Genomic DNA, 21062 nt, shown 5'->3' on the forward strand with positions numbered 1-21062 from the left:
TTTCTTTATAATTGATATAACCAACTTTGGCATTTGATTCTTTCAAATTATCTTTTAATAAAACTTTGACATTTGACAAGCACGTGTTGTTCTAGTATATTTCAAAAGCTCACATACTGAGAATAATTTAAATATTTAACAATTAAATAGATTATAGTTCTAGCTTAACAAACAAAAATTGACTATTCAATTCTCATAGGTTAATTTCCAAATAAAAATGTTTCTTACGGTCAAGTTAAGTACCTCAACCTAGACGAAACAATCTTTAAATGGAATTTTCTTTAAACAGAATTGTCTTAGTCAGTTTTACTTCTAATTCATTAATCTCTTAATTAAAAGTTAATTAATTGATTAATATCTAAATGAATTGTAAACCTCATTAAAACAATTTGACTAAAAGATAATCTTCAAGATTTATTCTCATATTTGAAAGATAAAATAATATTATTTTAAAAAAAAAACTTATTAGCAATTATACAAAATTTTAGAACTCACAAATAAAAGGAAAAGGGGAAAAAAAAAAGAAAAGAAAAGAAACAAGAGATACATGGATGAAACACAAAATATATATAGAAAAAAATAGAAAATTCTAAAAACATGAAATCCGAAATAGCTTCGATCTATAATTAATAGAAACTAATAATAATAATATTTCAGAATGAAAGTGCGTCAATTAAAAACATTCATAACTGAATTAGTTTAAAAGCTAAAATTTGAATTTAACAAATAAACAAAAAAAGGCACGATTAACTCCACACCTTAAGTTAACACTCGGATTAATAACTGAAGTGACAACTAAAGCAACAAATAGTAAAAGCAGTAATCAGAATACCGAGAATTGGTGACCCAGTTCAATGATGTAGCATCTACAGTTGGAGGTATCCTTGACCCATAGTAAGAAATCATATATTGCCACATGAAATAATTCATGAGTACATAATGATGGCCTACAGTACTAACATCATTACAAATACTCAATATGTTGTACATAGTTGTACTGATACATAAACCAAACATAAGATCACTATAATTGCCACATTAACACTCCATGTGAATCTGAAGTCACCAGGCATTAATAATGTCAAGTTTCCACATTTGATCATTTATAACCTCTTTGATTGAAAACGTCTTCAACAACAGTTGTAGAGACCTAATGTCATCTAAGATACACTCACCTTAGTCTCCAATTTACCATTGAATGATACCTTTAGTTTCTTCAAATCGTTCTCACTATCTATACCCACCAAAAGCACAATCTGTACAGAATAAAACACCAAAACCCAAATGAGCCAACAGAACACTAAAAATAGACCCAATCCATACCGAACAAATTAGATAATAGCAGAATCTAAACAATCCAATCCAGCAAGAATAAATAAATAAAGGAAAGTGGGACCAACACACTTGACAACAACTTACCACTTGACAACAACTTTCCACTTAGTTGAGAGTAGTTGAGTGAAACTTTACCCAAAACTCTTATATTACATCTATTGTGCTTATGAAGATAAAATCGCAAAAACTCAAGAAGTTTCATGGTAAAAAAGTCAACAACAGGTCCTATTAATTGTGTCTAATTCTTTTTAGAGAACCTTTCTTTCTTTTAGAAATTAAAAGGAATCAGACATGAAGAAAGTAAAAACGTACACAACCACAACAAAGGAAACACAAACAAATACAGAGAATAAAATCATCACACCATCAAGATCATACTTAAAAATAAACAATGGAGAGAATAGAATGACCTATGCATGCCAAATTTTGAGAACTAAAATAATAATACTAAACATCCTTTAAAAAATCAAAATTAATGCATAATTTACGACTATTCAAGACCATAACATCCAAGATTTACACTACATAGCATTAGAGGGGGAGTTTCAGAATGATCTTGTTGGTAATTGTAACTCAAAAATATTGATCTAATTACCTCAAGAAAACTTTAATGTAATGACAAAATAGGGGCCATTTTTAAAACCATTTTTAAAACGACTGCAAAAATCCTCCCACCTCAATCACAAAAAAAAAAAAGAAAAGAAAAAAGAAAAAAACACAACCTACCAAAAAGAATTCGGCCATGTGAAAGTTTGTGACAATCACTAAGAACAATTTTCTCTTCCAATCCCAATTTAATTACAAGAGTACTCTCTCAAAAAATTTGTATTACTCACTTTTTTTCTTTTTCTTAAACTAAGGAATATATAAAGGAAATTTAACTAGAGTTAGTACGAGTGATTCTAATGGATGAGACTTGAAACTAGAGGCATAGGCTCTTTTAATAGACTTGAAGCAGATCCAAAATTCTTTATTTTTGTCCATGTGGTATAAACTTTAGTTGTAATATTTTGCCAAAAACGCAACACAAACAATAGAAAACAACTAAACAAGTGAGATGCACGTTGGATTGCTGCAGTATTCTAACCCTTGTCGACATAAAATATATTGTACTTCGTTGATGGACAGACAAAATTGTGAAGAATGAAGTTTGAAAAAGTAAAAGCGAATACAAAAAATTCTTGATTGATCTGCCTTTTTTTGTTCCATTTTCATTTTTACTTTTTGCAATTGAATTGATATGTAACATCATTCGAGTTGAGATATTTAAATTTTTATTACCTCCAATGCTATACTAAATAAAAATTAAAAAAGAAAGAGAAATGCTCAAATTATTTATATATATATATGTGTGTGTGTGTGTGGAGTAGTAGAAATGGTTTATTACTTTAATTTATTATTTAAAACATGTAGGTTTACATTTCAGCCTTCTTGAGGAACAATAACTACTCTTCATTTAGGATTTGTTTATGGGTATTTTAATAGATCCATTTACATGTAGGTTGGATATTTTATTCGTCAGAATGATTTTGTAGAAATTAGTTTATGGGTTTCTTAATAATTTATGGGAAACGTAAGATTAGAGTCAAATAATTTACCTGTGGATGACAGATTTTTAAGAATTATTTAATAAAAAATTATTAGTTTATGATCACTAAATTAGGATTTGTTTAATTAGGAGTGATTTCTGACCATTATTTTTTAATCGACTAGAAATGTCACCTTCTAAAATTATTTGGTCTATATATAGATTCTATTAACATAATTTTAGACGTGTATTGGATGTCACATTTTTAAGAATTTATTTTATAGAAATTTGTTACATAAAAACGTCGTGGCATTTTGAATTTATTAGATCCATATTTTGATCCTATTAAAAATAGGATAAAATCAATCTTAACTTTTCTTTTTCATTATTATTATCGTAATAAATTGTCTATTTAGTACATATAAAAGTATGGATGGGGAGAAACTTTCTCTTTTATTTATGTCTCTCTCGTTGTAAGGTTATTATTTTTATAGGTAATTCAATCATTTATCCAATTTTATTCATTTACTTCAAATTAATTCAATTCAAAAGTCATATTAAATCCCACTAAAAAGCATTAATCTCACACACTCATAACACTACAAGAAATCGAGGGGTTCTCGATGCACAAAACGGTGTCAAAAGAAGGAATATTGGGATAGATGGCTATTCCCGACACCATTTTGCCTACGTCGAGACACGGCGAAAATATTATTTTAATATTACCTTTTTCCAACATTTCATGAAGGGCATCGGAAAATAGGAGGCCATTCCCGATGTTTAGGACTAAGGCATTAGGAATAGTTCATCAATTAAATTAAATATATAACTTTTTTCGATGTCCCATGAAGTTAGTTTAGGTTAGATTGGGTTAACATGTTTATAGTTTTGTTTTTTTGAAGTTAGTTTAAGATTGAATGGTAAATTAGTTTTAGGATATTGTTTAATTGAATATTTGAAAGGAATGGTTTATAGAATTAGAGAGGAGGGTTGAGGATGAACTTTTGAGGGGAGAGGGGTTGAATTGGAATTTTGAAGGGTGATTGAATTAAACTTTTCAAGGGGGTAAGGAGGTTTAATTAAGTGCAGGAAGGGGGTAGGTAGTTTGAATTGAAAATTTGATGGTTCAGGGATGAAAATTTTAGGATATGAAATTGAAAATTTTACAATAAACTCTAATACCACTTATTAGAATAAATACTTTAAATCTATATAATATATTAACCCAAGATCATTTATGTCAAATTGTCAAGAATGAGTTACATACTAGATTCCATTGTCGAGAATAAGTTGCATACCAGATTCCATCTTCGAGTAATCAATAATGGTTGTAAAATGACTATTGTCTTAATAACTATAAAATAGCTATTGTCTTCCTCAACCAAAACCTTGAATGCCTTTAGTGGGATATTCCTCTCGAAGGGACACAAGAAAGACCGAATCTTATTGCTTTGATATGTTGAAGGCATGAGCCTAAGTTTTGTTATATACTAATTCAATCTAGGAATAAGCTTCTTCGGATTGCATAATTAAATAAAATAACATATTAATTTACCTGCTCATACTTTACGGACCATCTTTCATATATACATAGATAATAAAAGTTTGGAAAGGGCGAGCGAAAGTGAGCATAGCCAATTAGGCATACTCTCGATTAAGACTTTTAATTAAGGTTTTGAAATGACCATATTCTCCTTACACAATTTAAAAAATCCCAGCAATGTCCTCAATGTCTCCAAGTTCCGTGGGATGCATCGTGGAAGCTTTGTTGGAAGTTGGAACCTCCCCTCGTATTCTCTTTTTTCTTCATTTAGATGATACAGATTACTTGATTCTATTTCACAATTTCATACTTTCTAATCCCATTTCCGCTTCAATTAAGCGACTTGCAGATCAAAAATGGAGTATAATCTAATTCAGCCATCTGTCGCGGTAATAATCGCATCAATTATCGCTTTCCGAGCTTACCGTAGAAAATCGTTGAACCTCTCTGGAGCTCTTGCCGGATTTATTGTCATGTCAACCCATTTTGCTATCAACTACAGGTTTGTCAATTTTAGACTTGCTTGGTTATGAGAAAGCTGAATCTTGGTAGTTTTATTATCCAATTTGATTGTGAATTCCCAATTCTCTTCAACTGTTATTTGATGTTATCGTGAATTCTTCTTTTTAAGGTATGGTGCTGTGCTTCTTGTATTCTTTTTTACTTCATCTAAGCTTACTAAGGTTGGGGAAGAGAAGAAACGAGTCGTTGATGCTGATTTTAAGGAAGGTGGTCAAAGAAATTGGTAATTTTACTTCCTTATACTTTAGGATATTCACTTCTTAACTTTTGATTTGTTGTTCAGGTGGAACATAATGAAATTTGTGCTTTAGTTTAGTCTCTGCTCTGATTCTATTCCTTGAATGCTAGAGCTTATAGTTTTAAAACAGCTCATCCAAGGAAGTTGATTGATCTGTTTTGCATATAAGTTTTATACTTGGGGGTCCTGTTATTAGAGCTGCTGATCTGATTTCAACATGGTCGGGTCATTTGAACTTTCCATATGGATCAAATTTTGTACAGTTTTATTCAACTGTAAGTTTCGATCTATGATTCAATTTAATGCTGAATATAGTCTATGGTATCTTCACAAGCTCAAATCTTGATGGATAAATAGGAATTTCTGTTTCTCCTTGTTTGGCAACAAACCATTAGTTCAAAAGAGTTTTTTTTTCTTATAAAATTTTTTTTAACTGTGATCAAGTCAAAGATTCGATAGAGAAGTATGTCACTCTTATCATGCATGTTGAAAATCCCACGGTCGAAAAATGAAGACCTCATAATGTTTATAAGATACATTTGCTACTTCTCTTATTGTCAATTGATTTTGAGATAGAAGTTCATGTTTATCTAATAATGCTTACAAGTGACATGGTGATTGTTTGTGATTCGATATGTCAGAAAGACAGAAACTATCCTACCAAAGTTTTTGCAATACCATTGATGCTCTGTTATTGCTCCTTTTCAGGGTTCAAGTTCTATTTAATAGTGGTATTGCTACGGTTTTGGCTGTGATTATTTGGAAAATTACTGGATGGCAAGATAAATGCCTGGACTCTAAAGACTCAGCTCTTGTCACTGCTCTCATTGGGGGCATTCTAGGGCACTACTCCTGCTGCAATGGGGATACATGGTCTTCTGAGCTTGGAATTCTTGGTGATGCAACACCTCGATTAATCACAAACTTCAAGGTGTTCAATCTATGTCGATATTTCTTGATTCTAACATTTTCTGTCTAGTTTCTTAAATCATTTATCTCTTCCTCTTGTATTGTTGTTCTCTGCTGGTTGGATACAGGACCTTTCTGGTCTATTTTAGCCACTGCACATCTCAAGCTTAAGTTATGGGGGAACCATTTTGTTTGAGCTGAAATTTTTCATTCATGTTGAATTTGAAACGGCGAAAAGCCGAGTATCTTCTTTCTGAATGCGAATTTCCTTTGATTTCAAAATATGGTAGTATTTTTTACTAGCCTGTTTATCATCTACCTAAACTCATATCCAATGTACAAATGAACTATGGTTGATTTGGATGTTCTTTCTTTCTGGATGTAGCCTGTTCGAAAGGGTACAAATGGTGCAGTAACAAATGCAGGGCTCCTTGCTGCTACTGCTGCAGGTGCTGTCATAGGACTGACGTTTGTTCTCCTAGGATTTTTCACTGCGAAATGTGATTATAGCACAACGCTGAAACAGCTATTGGTAATTCCTCTAGCAGCCGTGGCTGGACTTTGTGGAAGTGTCATAGACTCTCTTTTGGGAGCAACAGTGCAATTCAGTGGATTCTGCACAGTTCGTAATAAGGTATTCCCATTTCCCTCATCCATGATTCCTACACCCTTTGAATGACTGATTCTGTTTTAGCAAACTGAAAGAACAGAATTACGGTCTTCCAGAGATTAAATATATATAGATAGATAGATATGTTGTTGTATTTTAGGGGGTATTTGGCTCAATTGACCCAAGGACTTCGTGGACTCATGACTAGAAAACATTGATTTATCATATTGACTCCTTACATTGTGTGTTCCAAGAGTTCACAACTCTTCGAAATTAACCAACTCATTGCCCCAAACGCCTATTGTCTTAAGTAAATAACTAAAAACCACGAAGTTGCAACTTAGAGGGAGACCAATTAACCTGCTAACCAATTAACTACTGAAATAAGGAGTATTCAATCAATCACAATGCATTTGATAATATGGTTATTTGACACTCAAGAGAGGAGTTTTCTTTGTGCAGGTTGTAGGAAAACCAGGACCAACAGTAAAAAGGATATCAGGTCTCAACATTCTTGATAACAATGCTGTGAACCTTGTGTCAGTATTATTAACCACAATGCTTACTTCGCTTGCCTGCATCTACATTTTTTGAACGATATCTTCCATTGCGAGATAATGCTTTAGGCATGTTATACAGTTTTCTTTATCAAATAAAGTTATGGGAATAAGCAAGATAATCATTCTTTAATGCAAGAAACTTGGATTTGCTTAGGTTATTGTGTGTTCCTCTGTTTCTGGCTCCTGTTCTTGGTAGTGAGTTTGATTGGCATCATGAGAATATAAATTCACAAGCTTTTGGATTGATTAGTTTTTAGTAACCAAGCACCCTTGCTTTGCGCGTCTCATGTAAATGCTGGTTTTGATCCACTCAAGATTTGGATTCTCAACATTTCAAGCTTAGCTTAGTAGTGGATAAAAAGCCAAGTATCATCTTGAAGATCGATGGTTCGAGATTGACGAGAATCGAAATCTTGAGTAGAGTGAGTAAGTTCGATCTTCTACCTTCGCAATTACTGAACTGAAAAAGAAAATATCTCCACAAGATTTGGCTTGTAGGTAACAGATGTAGACTGGTGAGTTAGTTATTTGGCGTGTCATTAATTGGTTTGACCCAGTATATCATAAGCCATTTTCATAGCTTTTTCTGTCTTCATTTTCATAGCTAGTTGGAGTTGATGCAATTTTGACAATTACTATCTTATCCATTGTAATATTTAAGTGATTACAAAAAAAAAAAAAAAAAAAAAAAAAAAAATTTAAAATATTGGATTAAGGGAAATATATTTGGGTTGTATTTTTCCATGTCTCTATAAAAGGAAAAAACTTGTTCTGACGAACAATTTATAAAAAAAAGATAGCTATACTCCAGATATCAATAAAAGCAAAACAAATTAAGTATTGTTTTTTCTTTTTCCACATATCAATAAGACATCAATTTGAATTTGATAACTCAAAGAAAACTGAGGGGAAGATGTTCAAAGTTAGGACTTATAAACAAGTGATTAATATTTGAGCACTTTAAGCCATGTTAACAACTGTACAACAACAATAAACAACAACAAACTGTAGTTATGTAAATATTACTTTTTTTATTATACAAAATTAACAAAAGCCTAATCACATCAAAATGCATATTCATTCAATACTTGGAACAAATTCAAAAAGAAAAGCTGCCCACATCCAAAACCTCTCTCTCCCTTCCTCCTTTTCTTTATGGTGTTCTTGAAGCTGCACATAATTAAGTGAACAACAAACTCATAAATTAATTAACAGATTCCACTTGGCTACATATCTTTAATTAAAAGAATCTCAACCCCTAAAATAGAATATACTTAATTAAACTTACCGGTGCCAATGGCATCTGAACCTTTCATCAAACGAATACGTTTGCAAGACTCAATGAATAATCTGCACATTTTGAAAAGTTGATAATTAATTAGAAGGGAAATTAATTGATAATAATTAGTTAAATAAGATGAAATTGAAAGTTGTGGTAAAAACAATAATAATAATAATAATAATAATGATGAAATATTATCATCAAACTTACTTCCATGGGACATCTCCAACTAACATCCAATCTCCATCTTTATCTTCATAAGTCGGTAAGTATTCATCTGCTCTTTTCACTGGGTTCAAATTGTTTCCTTCTTCTAAGTAATCACCTATGATAATTTATCACATGTGTTAAATTATAATTTAAATTCAAAATGCATTTTTACACGTGGACTGTTACGAATAGAAAAAAAATTTGAAACTATTTAAAAAATAGAAAAAAAAAATTAAATGGAATTTTATTATATTTTATTAATAGTTTCAATATTTGCTTATTTTTTAGAATGGTCGTTGTTGATCAAATTAATTTAACTGCAATGGAATTATATGTTTATTGGGAGTACTCACAAGAAATAGGGAAGGAGGTAAACAAATGGTGAAAAGCGTCGAATAGCTGTTGGTAGCCATTGAAGATCTGAAGGTCAAGCTTACGCAGATATGGCGCACCATCGGCCCCAACTTTAACATACTTAGTAGCACTTGTACTGTTCATTTCTATTGTCTTTTTTCTGTATGATCTCACCGGCGGCCAACCCATGACTGCCCGCTTTTCCCCTATAATATACAAAATATATTCCATATATATTAACAACAAAAAATACATTAAAATTTTAATTCCCATACTCAATCAGTATACATATTAATGAAACGTACCATTTCCAGAAGAGCCATGCTGTGGCTCATCATCAAGACTGATGTCACGCGGTTTGCTTGTCGAGCTCCCGACACAGCCGGCATCAACAGTATCGTGGAAACAACGTTTTGCGTTGGATTTATGATGAGTTGTTGGCCGGAACTCGGCTCCGGGAAGTCCCAATGTGAGCTCAGTTTCATCGAAATTGATTTGAGTAAAATCAGATTCGGGCGAATCCGGAACTGTCTCCGACGAGGACATAACTAACTAATAATGGGAATGAACTCAAAATAGATTCTTATGTTCTTCTCTGTTGCAGAAATTTCTTAAATTTGTAATGAACTATAATTGTTTGGTTTGTGGTTTACAGTTCATATATTATATATATATATATATATATATATATATATATAGAGAGAGAGAGAGAGAGAGAGAGAGAGAGAGAGAAGTTAGAAGAAAAGATATAAAGTTAGAAATAGAAGTAATGGAGTATGGAGGTGAGATGATTATTGTATTTGGAAAAAAGGGACAAATAGTAAGAGGACACGTGGGGTAGGGTTGTTTAATAAATCCATAATTAAAATTAAATAAGGCCACACGTACCGAAGTTTTGTTTGAGGGAAGAAACATGGAATTGAAATTAAGGTGTGGGTCTTGTCTTTGTCGGTACATTCAATCTCAATGCTTTTTTCGTTTTTTTAAATTTTCTTTTTCCTTTTTACTTTCATTTTAACACCCAATATTATATAATTCAAATCCTTCTACCTTCAATATTATTTCTTAAATGAGAAAAATGTTTTTTATATATATATATATATATATATATATATATATATAACAATCTAGTATAATATCCACATTGTAAAAGCCCAACAATAATTACACGCTCAATTATGTATAATTACAAGAATGTATTTTCTTTAAATAGAAAAAAAAAACGGATTATTATCAAAATTATAGATCTATTTCTATTATCCAACCATTTATTGTTAGTTGTTGTATGGTTATCACACTCTTATATATGTGTGTGTACAAGAGAAGAGGAAATTTAATTTGCATCTAAGCTAGCTTGTAGGTAGGGGGTGGGTTTTATAGGATAAGAAGACAAGTGGCAGCAATCAATTAATTGTTTCAAAACCTATAAGTACACCCCATATATATATATATATATATATATATGTATATATATCACAATGATTTTAATGTGATTGTTTACGAAGGAGAGAGAGAGAGAGAGAGAGAGATACCAAGTTTTATGAGGTAAGACGATTCAAATTGAAGTCCAATATATGATAGGTTTTGACGTTAACTTAAAAGATTATAATTCATATTCGACTTTTAGATTTTGTTTGTTTAATTTTTTTATAAAATAATTAGTTGCAAATGTAAGAATGGGAGAATTGGAAGAGGATCAATTTTTATACATCATTGTCAGAAGAAAGTAATTAATTTTCAGAAAAGGAAAAGAGAAAAAGGGTGGGGTCATTGTGTATGCATTTGTTTTTGCATAAGAATCACATTTATGAGACAGAAGGAGGCAATTATGGGAATATGATTGGAGGGGTAGAAGTAGTAGTAGTAGTAGTAGTAGAAGAAGAAGAAGAAGAAGAAGAAGAAGAAATAGGCCTTGAAGAAAGTGGGTGAGGTGGCACATTGAATGTGGCCCACAGTGTACAAAAAAAGTCAAATGTGAGGAAGTGATTTTGACTCTTGAAAGTGTTTTTTATTTATTTTGGGAGACAAAAACATGGGGAAGCCTTCCACCTTGTCGCCTCCTTGTTCCCTTCCCCCTTCTTCTCTTTACCATTCATCGTATCATCCCTATATCCTTTTCCCCCTTCATTTTTATTTATTTTTTTATTTTTTTATTTTATATATATATATATAAAAAATGTTGAAGTCAGACTAATAGTCCGTTTGATTTTGTCGACTCAATTAGAAACCAAATCAAGCTAATGGTTTTACAAAGAAGGAATACAAATCAATGCCCAATAAATAACAAAACTAATTACTTGGTTTTCTTTTTATTTGGTTTGGTTTATCGTTCATTTGGTCTTCACTTTTTGGTATGTATTTTCCCTTTTTTTTCAATTCTTTTATTTTTATTTATACTTTTGTTTTAAATTGGTTTTTTCTGTTAATTTTAAACTAAAATTAGATTTATTTCTTTTTTTAGATTGAAATTTGATTTTTTTTTTTTTTGTCATAATAATTAAAATGCTAAAAGATACTTAATGTTAGAGTTCATTTTGAAAGGTGTATACATATACCCTTAGCTCAGTTTAGGTTTGTTTCATTTTCAAATAAAAAGATTGATCTAAACCAATACTTTTCTTGGTTTTCTCTAAATATAAACCTAACATGTTTGATTTTATACTAAACAACCAAACTCAACCATTCAATCGATTTGAATTGGTTTGGTTTTTTTGTTCCACCCATATTTAAAAAATGTGGATCAAAACTTCAACTAAATAGATAGTTTATACTTTTTTAAAACAAATTAAAACGTGTGTTATTACATCAAGAGAAAATATCAATTAATACACCTATATTTTGACATTATGCATCGATTTAATTACATCATTCATTATATTCTATTTAGATAAATATTGTGTGAGATTTGTAATTTTATCAACGAAGTCTCCAAATTTTCATAAGTGAACAAATTTAAATTCTCGTTTTAAAAATAAATTTTATCAACCAAAAATTTGAAAAGATTTACGTGGCATGAACTATTTTCAAACATAAATTTAATAATATGTCTAAATTGATTGACCTGTATAAATTCAGAAGAAGTTAATGTTAAAATCAATAAACTTAGGAAAATTGAGGAATTTTCATCAATACAATTACTAATTTAAAGTTTAACCTAATTTTGTTTTACAATTATAATAAATATGACAATTTAGATTTATGTTAGATACGAAATGGGAAGCACATTAGAGGAGCCAAAATAGGTTTGAAGAAAAATAAAGAGATATATAAAAACACATTTATTTTTTCTTCGATAGCTCCATGCAATAATTTAGACAGTTTTCTTTTTTAATAATTTCCAATAAATAGATTATTTGAAAGATCATAATAATAAGTGATTACCAAACAAATGGATAGGGATGGCTATCAAATATGATAGGTAGTGATAAAGTAAAGTTGCATGGTGACATGACAAAATATTATTAACTATATTAATTTTTGGATCACCTAATTGCATGAATCAATTATCAATATCTTATACTGTTCCAATATTCAATTTGTTTAATTTGAATTAATTAATATCACTTTTTCGAAAAAAGACAATTTAAATAAGGATAATTAATTTAAACCATAAATTGTTTGTTTAATAAAAGAAAGATTCCCACTAAAACACACAGAAAATAAAATTGCCATTAGTGTGTGTACCAAACTTCTTCCTTCTATAATTTTAAAAAACTTGAATATATAAACATTAAAACCAATAGTTTGATTTGATATTTATAAACTTAATTTTTAAAAACAAAAAAGAAAAAATAAGATCCAAATTTTTAAACTTTGATTTTAGTAGGACGTGGTTGTTACAATAATTTTCATCCATGAATAATGAATTTTTCTTAAACTTGAGATCAGGAATATAAGTTTTGTCGTTGAAAGAAATCCTCGGTCTTAGGAAACCTAAACAATCTTGTTTTGAAGTGTGTTTCAAATAAGAATACGAAAGGAGTACCAAAGTAAAATAATAAAGGTGGGAGTCTCTCAAGCTTAGATGAGACTAAATTCTTTATAATTATGAGTGAAAATGTAATGTGAGAGTCCATGTAAAACTGTCCATCAAATAAGTATTTCGTTATTATAATCAATAAAGTCATTTTCATCGAACACGTCATCTTCCAATGTAAATTTTATTACACCGAACTAAATTCAACCAAATCTATTGTTTTTTAAATTGTTTGTAACATTGTGTCTAAGTTGTGTAGTCATATATTTAATTTCACCTGAATTTTAAGACTTTAATTGATATTAAATAGACCAGTAAATTAAATTTAAACTTTTTTTCTAATATATATGTTTAATATTCATTACAAAATTGAAAATAATTTAAGGAAAACTGTTGGATATTAAATTTATTTACAGTTGAACTAAGTAAGTATTTATTTTATAGATCTAAAAGGAATAGTATATTTTGTGTAGAACAATGTGATCCGATCCCATTCCAACAATACTAATACAATAAAATTAATTAGGCTCTTATCCATAAACTAACTTAACTATATATATATATATACACAATATAGAAAGGGCCATTCCTTGGTTTATGAGCATAATTAATAATGAATAGATAACCATAATTATGTTGAAAGGCATGCAATGATGGCTTTGGCATCTGTTATCTCTCAAACAAAGCATAATGTGGATAATTGTTATGAACAAATACATTGCATTAACATTTCTTATTTATTGTTTGAATTTGTTAAATTTAAAAATGATGTATGTATGTAGTTGTTAAGAAGGCATCAATGAATGTGTTTGCTTTTTCACAAACATACACACACACACCCACTTAATTAATTTAATTAGTAGAGCAGTTCATGTACTTACTTGATTATACTAAATCAAGCACCTTGGATCCTCAATCTTTATCCTCTTTTTACGCTTAGTTCTTATATAATTAATATGTAATATAATGGCCAGGATACCCACAAAAAAAAAAAAAAAAAAAAAAGTAGTTTTATTGTGATTTTTATTGTATACTACACATTGCTTTATCATAAAGAAAATAAAGGGTTTTTTGTCAGAAATATTATAATTGAGGAGGAGTGGGTGCAATTATAGAAATTCTACTTTTTTTTTTTTTTTTTTTAATTTTATGTATCAATAATGAGATTGTTGTCTGATAAATAGTTATAATTGGATTGTTTTTTTTTTTTTTTTTTTTTTTTTAAGAGAGGAAATAATAATTATGATAATTAATAAAGGTATATGCTTGATTTTGCAAAAGGAGATCCATGAATTTGTCTTTATAACGGTCAGCTAAATCATGATTATATTTCTTAATTTACCATTTAGGTTTTGAATAGCTTATGCCTTATCTATATAATATATTGTTTTGGAGTCTAAAGTTTAATCTTCAATAAATATATATAGGGAGAGATGGTTGAACTAAAAAAGGAAATTTGAGAAAAGCAGTTTAGCAATTGGCATATTTGGACCTAATTCTATCGTATGAATTCCCTTAACTATGTTTTGCACTAACAAAACAAAAAGATTAGTGTAGGTTTTGAAATACTTAAGAGTGCTTGAATTTTTGTCTATTAAGTTGCAGGATATTTAACCCAAATATATGGTAATTATTGACATGCTATCTGACTATCTATATCCTATGTCCATCCATTCCTTTTTTACCCTCACGTCTGCTCATTTTGTACTAAAATGGAAATTGCAATATCCAATTTGTCGATTCACGTAGATCCAACTCTTCTGAACTACCAATTTGCCCAAATTTCATTTGAGTCCACAAAACTCAACGGTAGAAATCTTAATTTGATATTCTTCAAAACCATTCCTATTGTTGCACTTCACTGATAGTAGTAAATTGAGAAGCTTTCACGTCAAGACAGATCGCCTATATCTTTGCCTTGTATCTCGCATAAGAATATTGGTATCCTGATCAAGTCACCTACTGATCACCTCGCCAATTGATCTAAACGTCAATTGATCAAGACATCTAGTGGTCAAAACATCTAGTTAAAAACACAATCACAAAACAAAAACTAGTTAGAAAATAGCTAAGTCGCGGATCTCGCTCTCTTTAAGACGTTTCGAACAGATATGTTGCCTCACTGCCCCAAGATAAAACAACCTCATTCTTCATTTAGTTTTGCATTGAAATTACTTGAAATTCTCAATACTCAAAATCGACATTGTGTTGCTCGAAACACTGAAAGAGAATTTTAAGAGAGAAATCATAGTGTTTTCTATATGTATTTCTTTTTTTAAATGCAAAATGAGGAATGAAATGAGCTTATATAGCGAGGAGACAAAATAGAGTCGTTGGTAATTAAATAAGAAGATTTAATTATGAAAACGTTTGTAGTTAATGTGAAGATTATGTTGAGAATTAAATGTAAAACGGTAATTAAAGGATCATATCATTTAGCATAGGATGTCAACTAATGCGATAAGATATTCTAACATCTCACATAGCTAGCATTACCATGTAGTCATGATCAATATAACATAATTTGCAAAATTCAATAACTCTATCACGTAAGACTCTCAAAACTATCAATCGCATAGCGTAGTTCTTATTGTACATTGTGTGTGTTGTTATCACGTAAAGAAATTTTCATTCAAAAATTAATAAAGAACCAGGGCGAACTCGGAGATTACAAATGGCAGATTGCTAAGAATCCGCAAGTGAAGACAGCTATTGCTTATTCACCATTCAAAGAAACTCGCGATAGATTGTCCTCTGGGTCACATGTTAACTTTGAAAATATTTGATTTTTCTTTTAGTTAAAATTGGTTTTTAATTAATTTTCTAACTAATCAAAGACAACTAAAAAACATAAAAGTATTCATAGCCAAAAATGCATTGTCCTAAAAAACAAAAAAAGTAAACAAACAGCAATTAAATTGAAGTGGATAGCATAGATAGGCAGCACGTGAAATTAATTAATTTCTTCTTTTTTCTGGAAAGAAAATCATATTAATAAAAATATATTTCAACGTGGAACTATCCCAGCATGACCAAAAATCTCCACTCATAATAATTAAAAAAAAAAAAAAAAAAAAAATTAAATATATGGTAAATATTAATTGGACCACAGAGAAGAAATAACTTTCGTCAGCAGGAATTCCTCGTGGTTCTCCGTCAAGAAAAAGAAAATATTCCAAATGAGAACCAAAACTGACATCTTAAAAGAACCAATAATAATAAGGCTGGGGATGAAACCAAAGAGGGAAGGAAGAAACAAAAACAGGCAAGAGTGGCCAAACACATTGTCCACTGCAAAACATTCATATCTTTATGTTACTACTTATTCTCAGTTGCTATTTTCTCAAATTATTAGCCATTTAAGATAAGGTTAGTTATATAGATAACAAACAGAATCAACTTTTAAAAGCAAGAGAAAAGACAAAGGTAGGGTCATTATTCATTGCACAACGTGAAGAGTGGAAGGCCGCCTAGCTGGAACCGGCAAAGCAGATATTTACTTCGTTGGTCCAGCTACGAAGCCAGGCTGCAAAATATAACAATAAAACACAAGGTATCAAATCAATTATATCATCCGTAACGTGCTGCAAAACCTATTCTTAATTCTCGATCATCAACCACGTAATAGGTAAACAAGAATTAAAAATTAAAAATTAAGGACCACTCATACACCACACAAGAAAAAAATATTACACATTTTCAACTCTAATTGAATGAAAGAAATCGACAAATAATGAAAAACCCAGGAACAGTCAGCCAGAGCGTTTAACCTAAAGACCGAAACATTAGAGAGGTGTTATCTATATTTTTACCTTCCCGTTGAGACAATGGGTGAGAGCGGACAATAAAAGAATTGACTAATTACAATGGGAACTGCATGTTTTTCTGTTCTTTTTTTTTTTCCCCAAGGAAAACAGATGGTTTAGGGAAGGACTGGAAAAAAAAAATATACATATACATATATATATAAAGATCATATAATTAAATATATGGGGATTTTTTCAAATCGGAGAAGAAACAGCAGCAGGACTCTATAACACAAGCAATGAATGCACAAGGGTGGGCCAATTAGAGACTCCAGCTACGAGATAGCTTCTTGAATTGATGTTCTTTTCTTTCCTCTTTTATTTTGCCTTTTAAGTATTTCCGGCTGGAATCTGATCCAGCATTCCGAAGTTTGTTGCATGTTTGGGCCTCCATTCAGTTCTTCCTCTAACAATCTCGGCTCCGTTATCAAGTCGAAGCAGGTGCTGGCACTCGATGTCGCCGGCATCCGCTAAATTGGTGATACCAGCACCAGATACAGCAGTAAGAGATTGAAGCACACTGTCCCTTCCACATTCCCTCCTGTATTCTAAAGTCATAGTAGAGAGTTCATGACTCTCCAGGATTGGTAATGGCGCACTCTGTGATTACCAAGTTTTGTTGTCAGAGCCAGCAGCAAGAGCAGCGAAAAAGAAAACAACGATTTGAGAAGAAAACTACCTCAAGTATCCAGCCAATGTACTTGACGTTGTTAACGTGCTGGTTGATATCTAAATCACTCCATCTAGGCTGGAATTCAATATACATGTCATTCACAAGAACGAAACTAGGAAGCCTCCACCTAGTAAATCATATTTAACCTAGAGGAAGTGTTATAACTTACTGTTAAACCTGTACGAATGTAATCAGCACTATCATCGTCAAGTTTTGGGAGTTTTCTACCATCTTCTTCTACAATGGGAGGTGAATCTGCAAAGTAAGGTTCTATTTCACCTCTAACTTCACCAGGAATCTTTGATAATTTTCTTGTCTGCTTATTCATCATCACCCAGACACTGCCATTGGAGGGAAAATAAGAACAGTCCCAGTTATTAGAATAATTATTTAGATCCGTCTTTTCTCTTTCCTTCTTTTGAGATGCAAAGAACTACCACCAGGAGAATTGAGGAAACATATACCTTGAGGCCCTAGTGAGAGTTTCACCAGTTTTGCAATCACGAACAAGCCAATCTCGTCGCATGCCATTCTTCCCAGATGCACAGACCCAAGTGTCTACTTGAACAACATCACCCCTGCAAAAAAGGGCTTTGTCAGGCATTAAAATATCCTTAAGAGCTTTAACCTTTAAATAATTTGCAAGGACCTAACTACTCAGATGGGATCATAAACCATGGGATGTGATGTTTTCCAGATACCAGATAATAAGCTGTGGAAGTGAACATCTGAACCATTCATCTTGCATAATCAATAGAAAAATAGAGCTAATGCATAGAAGAACAAATCAATGTATGGGCGTAAACTATTTTCCTTTTAGGAATACATATAAAAGAAACGTATGGAAGCTTACCAAGTAGGGTATCTATCTACCACAACTTGCATCTTCGCCACTACCCATATCAAGTTTTTTTTACACATTTCTGGTGTAGAACCAAATCCATCACCTAGTAGTCCAGCAGTTTTTACGTGATTAAGTGCAGTTTCCTGTATTAAGAAACAAGATGACATCTTACTGCTTCGAATATATGAAAGAATAGAAGAATTAACAACCTTACTTTTCATTGAACATGCAAGCAGAAAATTTTAAAATCTACACCAAATAAGCATCATAGGAATGATTAATCATGTACCTGTAAATGATTCATTAATGTTTCTATAGACGCTGTTCGATCTGCACCAATTTCATATGATCTAATTGAAAAATTCTGCCGAAACACAAGACCATCCTGAACAATTCTCCCCAAACCAAATGGATCAATAAGCATGTCAGGGCGCCTAGGCTTCCAGTCGAGCATCATCCATTGCTTCTCAGCAGCCAGAAAGATGGTGGTGATAGCAGCAAGAAGCATACTCCAGTCAGGTAGTAGGTTAATGAAAGTCCTCGGAGGAGGTGATGTAGTCAAATCATCGTCAAACTTGACACCCTCAATTCCAACAGAAGTACCATTTATCTTTGGAGGAGCTTGGGCACTTGCCTTAACTTGCAAACCACGAGAAGAAGATTTTGGCCTGCTTCCTCCAGGATTGACAGATCCACTACCGAATTTAGTTGACCCAGCACCAGAATCCGAGGATGGAGAAATAGCAGGAAAAAAGGCAGAAGTAGCTGCCGTGGCAACCATGACGAAGTATGTGCTAGAAACACAGTCAATATACCAAACCAGATACTTGTTTCAACGAAATTCCCTCTATCAATTGAACCCTACGTACACGCAAGATGGCTGGGTTCTTCTCGAGGAAATAGCCATCATCAACCTGTAGGCAGTCACATGGAATTTAGAAATCCATTATGAAAAATTCATGAGGTCGAGATATAAAAGTCGCGAATGTCAATACATCCTACGAATTTATTCTTTCTTTCTCTCTTTCTTTCTTTCTATCTTTCTTTACAGCAATAAAATAATTAACTTAAATAATCACAAAAGCGATGAAATCACATGAGAGCTTAATAATATTCGAGGGAAAAACGTCAGGAGTATCCAATATCCATAATAGAAAAGAAGGCATAGGGATCAAAAAGATTAGAACCAAACAAACAAAATTACAAAGGCATTTCAAAACAAAACTAGGGAGAAGTACAATGTAAAACACGATTTAGAGGAGAAATTCAAGAAAAGAAAAGAAAAGAAAAGAAAAGAAAAGAAAAGAAAAGAAAGCATGACAGAAGAAAACAAAAGTCTGATCCAAGATCTTGAAGAAAGAAAGAAAAAGAAGTAAAATGATAAAAATGTAGTGTGTAAGAAAAAAGAAAAGGCAATAAGAATGAAGGAATGCATGAGGAGAAAAGAGAAAAGTGCTGAGTTGCATGGCGATAAGAAGATGAGAAGAAACATATGGTAAATCTAGAAGAAAAGAGAAAGCAGATGGTAATGGAACAGAAGGGAAGAAAAAGAGAAAACATGTTGGAGCAATAAGAAGAAAAAACAAGAAACAGAAAACGTGCAGATCTCGGATTTAAGCGAAAAAAGGAGAGAAGTCCGGGGTACCTTTGGGGAGGGGGGGGGGGGGGGGGGGGGGGGAAGGGAAGAAGAAGAGGAAAATGGGGAATGAAGGTGAAAAGGGAAGGAGTTGAAATGGAGATGTGTCCTGAAAGGGCGGGGATCGTAGGGTTTGAAGAATGAAAGAATGAAAGAATGAAAAAATGGGTGGAGTTAAATTTAGATTGTTCGGAAAATGGAGAAAAGGGGAAATGAGGGCAACCGGCAACGGTTGGTGTGGTGTTAAGTGGTGGGGAATTGTTTGTTTGTTTGTTTGTTTTTCTTTTCTTTTCTTTTTTAAAAACACCCCCTCTTCAAAGTGTTCAAATAAACAAATACATTTACATTTTATTTATTTATATACAAATGCATCCCCACAGCCTGCCTTCTGCTTCTTCCTTCTTCCTTCTTCCTTCTTCTTTCTTTCTTCTTTCTTCTTTCTTCTTTCTTCTTTCTTCTTTCTTCTTTCTTCTTTCTTCTTTCTTCTTTCTTCTTCTTTCCTTCCTTTCCAGTCCACAGTGTTCTGATGTTTAATTTACTATTATGCCCTTCTTTCACATTGCACTTTTCTCACTTTTCTTCCAGAATCATCTTCTCTTGTTTTTTCTTTTAGTATTTAAATATGAATTCACTTAGTTTTATATTACAATAACTCATTTAGTATGTGGTTTAGTTTTTGAATTTTATAAAACCTATAATCTATGTTTAAATTAGAATTTAAAATGTGGATTCATCCTGTAAATTTGAATTGTGTATTTTGTAGATCTATATGCATATATTGAAATTTCGTTTTAGTTTTAAAATAATGCATTCCTCTTCTTTTCTTTCTTTTCTTTTTTCTTTTTTTTTTTTTTGGTTCTTTTAAGTTTTAAAATATTATAATTAATGCTTCCTTTTCTTTTCTTTTTTCCAAAGTAATTGTCAATAATTATGATGTGAAAACTTCTTAGAGCTTAATGGTGATGAAAAATTAGTGGATACTAATTTAAATTTTAAAATTAATTAATAACAATGAGATAGAAAATGTCTAAATTCT

At 31.5% G+C, this 21062-nt stretch overlaps 3 protein-coding genes across 4 annotated transcripts; 1 reads left to right on the forward strand and 2 right to left on the reverse strand.

Moving 5' to 3' along the window:
- The first annotated feature begins 4516 nt into the window (after positions 1 to 4516).
- LOC103501530 (protein PGR) lies at positions 4517 to 7398 on the forward strand. 2 transcript variants are annotated; one of them, XM_051080681.1, is made up of 6 exons: positions 4517 to 4653; positions 4756 to 4908; positions 5038 to 5151; positions 5875 to 6097; positions 6461 to 6709; positions 7148 to 7398. In XM_051080681.1, exons 1-6 carry the CDS (start codon positions 4544 to 4546, stop codon positions 7277 to 7279), a joined length of 981 nt encoding a protein of 326 aa, XP_050936638.1. In that variant the 5' UTR covers positions 4517 to 4543; the 3' UTR covers positions 7280 to 7398. The 2 variants fall into 2 exon arrangements, with proteins under 2 accessions (XP_050936638.1, XP_050936639.1); XM_051080682.1 differs by having other exon boundaries at positions 4581 to 4637.
- Positions 7399 to 8238: 840 nt separating this feature from the next.
- On the reverse strand, positions 8239 to 9851 carry LOC103501531 (auxin-responsive protein IAA16-like). The gene is made up of 5 exons (XM_008465131.3): positions 9397 to 9851; positions 9091 to 9297; positions 8738 to 8852; positions 8534 to 8595; positions 8239 to 8415 (listed from the first exon to the last, which is right to left on the reverse strand). The coding sequence occupies exons 1-5, from the start codon at positions 9635 to 9637 to the stop codon at positions 8399 to 8401; spliced, it is 642 nt and encodes a 213-aa protein (XP_008463353.1). The 5' UTR covers positions 9638 to 9851; the 3' UTR covers positions 8239 to 8398.
- A 6894-nt stretch (positions 9852 to 16745) lies between these two features.
- LOC103501532 (palmitoyl-acyl carrier protein thioesterase, chloroplastic-like) lies at positions 16746 to 20350 on the reverse strand. The gene is made up of 7 exons (XM_051080677.1): positions 20036 to 20350; positions 18680 to 19304; positions 18400 to 18533; positions 18011 to 18124; positions 17716 to 17887; positions 17553 to 17621; positions 16746 to 17473 (listed from the first exon to the last, which is right to left on the reverse strand). The coding sequence occupies exons 2-7, from the start codon at positions 19169 to 19171 to the stop codon at positions 17204 to 17206; spliced, it is 1251 nt and encodes a 416-aa protein (XP_050936634.1). The 5' UTR covers positions 19172 to 19304; positions 20036 to 20350; the 3' UTR covers positions 16746 to 17203.
- Positions 20351 to 21062: the final 712 nt, after the last annotated feature.

The sequence above is a fragment of the Cucumis melo genome, chromosome 2, assembly GCF_025177605.1.
Source record: "Cucumis melo cultivar AY chromosome 2, USDA_Cmelo_AY_1.0, whole genome shotgun sequence".
In the NCBI taxonomy this organism is placed as follows: domain Eukaryota; kingdom Viridiplantae; phylum Streptophyta; class Magnoliopsida; order Cucurbitales; family Cucurbitaceae; genus Cucumis; species Cucumis melo.

Excerpts from the sequence above, each read along its gene's own strand:
- LOC103501530 (XM_051080681.1), top strand. The coding sequence starts at position 4,544 with ATGACCATATTCTCCTTACACAATTTAAAAAATCCCAGCAATGTCCTC. Across the intron at positions 4,654-4,755 it reads GGAAGTTGGAACCTCCCCTC|ATCAAAAATGGAGTATAATC; the intron begins GTATTCTCTTTT and ends AGCGACTTGCAG. Across the intron at positions 4,909-5,037 it reads CATTTTGCTATCAACTACAG|GTATGGTGCTGTGCTTCTTG; the intron begins GTTTGTCAATTT and ends CTTCTTTTTAAG.
- LOC103501531 (XM_008465131.3), bottom strand. The coding sequence starts at position 9,637 with ATGTCCTCGTCGGAGACAGTTCCGGATTCGCCCGAATCTGATTTTACT. Across the intron at positions 9,298-9,396 it reads GCATGGCTCTTCTGGAAATG|GGGAAAAGCGGGCAGTCATG; the intron begins GTACGTTTCATT and ends TGTATATTATAG. Across the intron at positions 8,853-9,090 it reads TACCTCCTTCCCTATTTCTT|GTGATTACTTAGAAGAAGGA; the intron begins GTGAGTACTCCC and ends AAATTATCATAG.
- LOC103501532 (XM_051080677.1), bottom strand. The coding sequence starts at position 19,171 with ATGGTTGCCACGGCAGCTACTTCTGCCTTTTTTCCTGCTATTTCTCCA. Across the intron at positions 17,888-18,010 it reads ACTCTCACTAGGGCCTCAAG|TGTCTGGGTGATGATGAATA; the intron begins GTATATGTTTCC and ends CTCCAATGGCAG. Across the intron at positions 17,622-17,715 it reads ACATTCGTACAGGTTTAACA|CCTAGATGGAGTGATTTAGA; the intron begins GTAAGTTATAAC and ends ATTGAATTCCAG.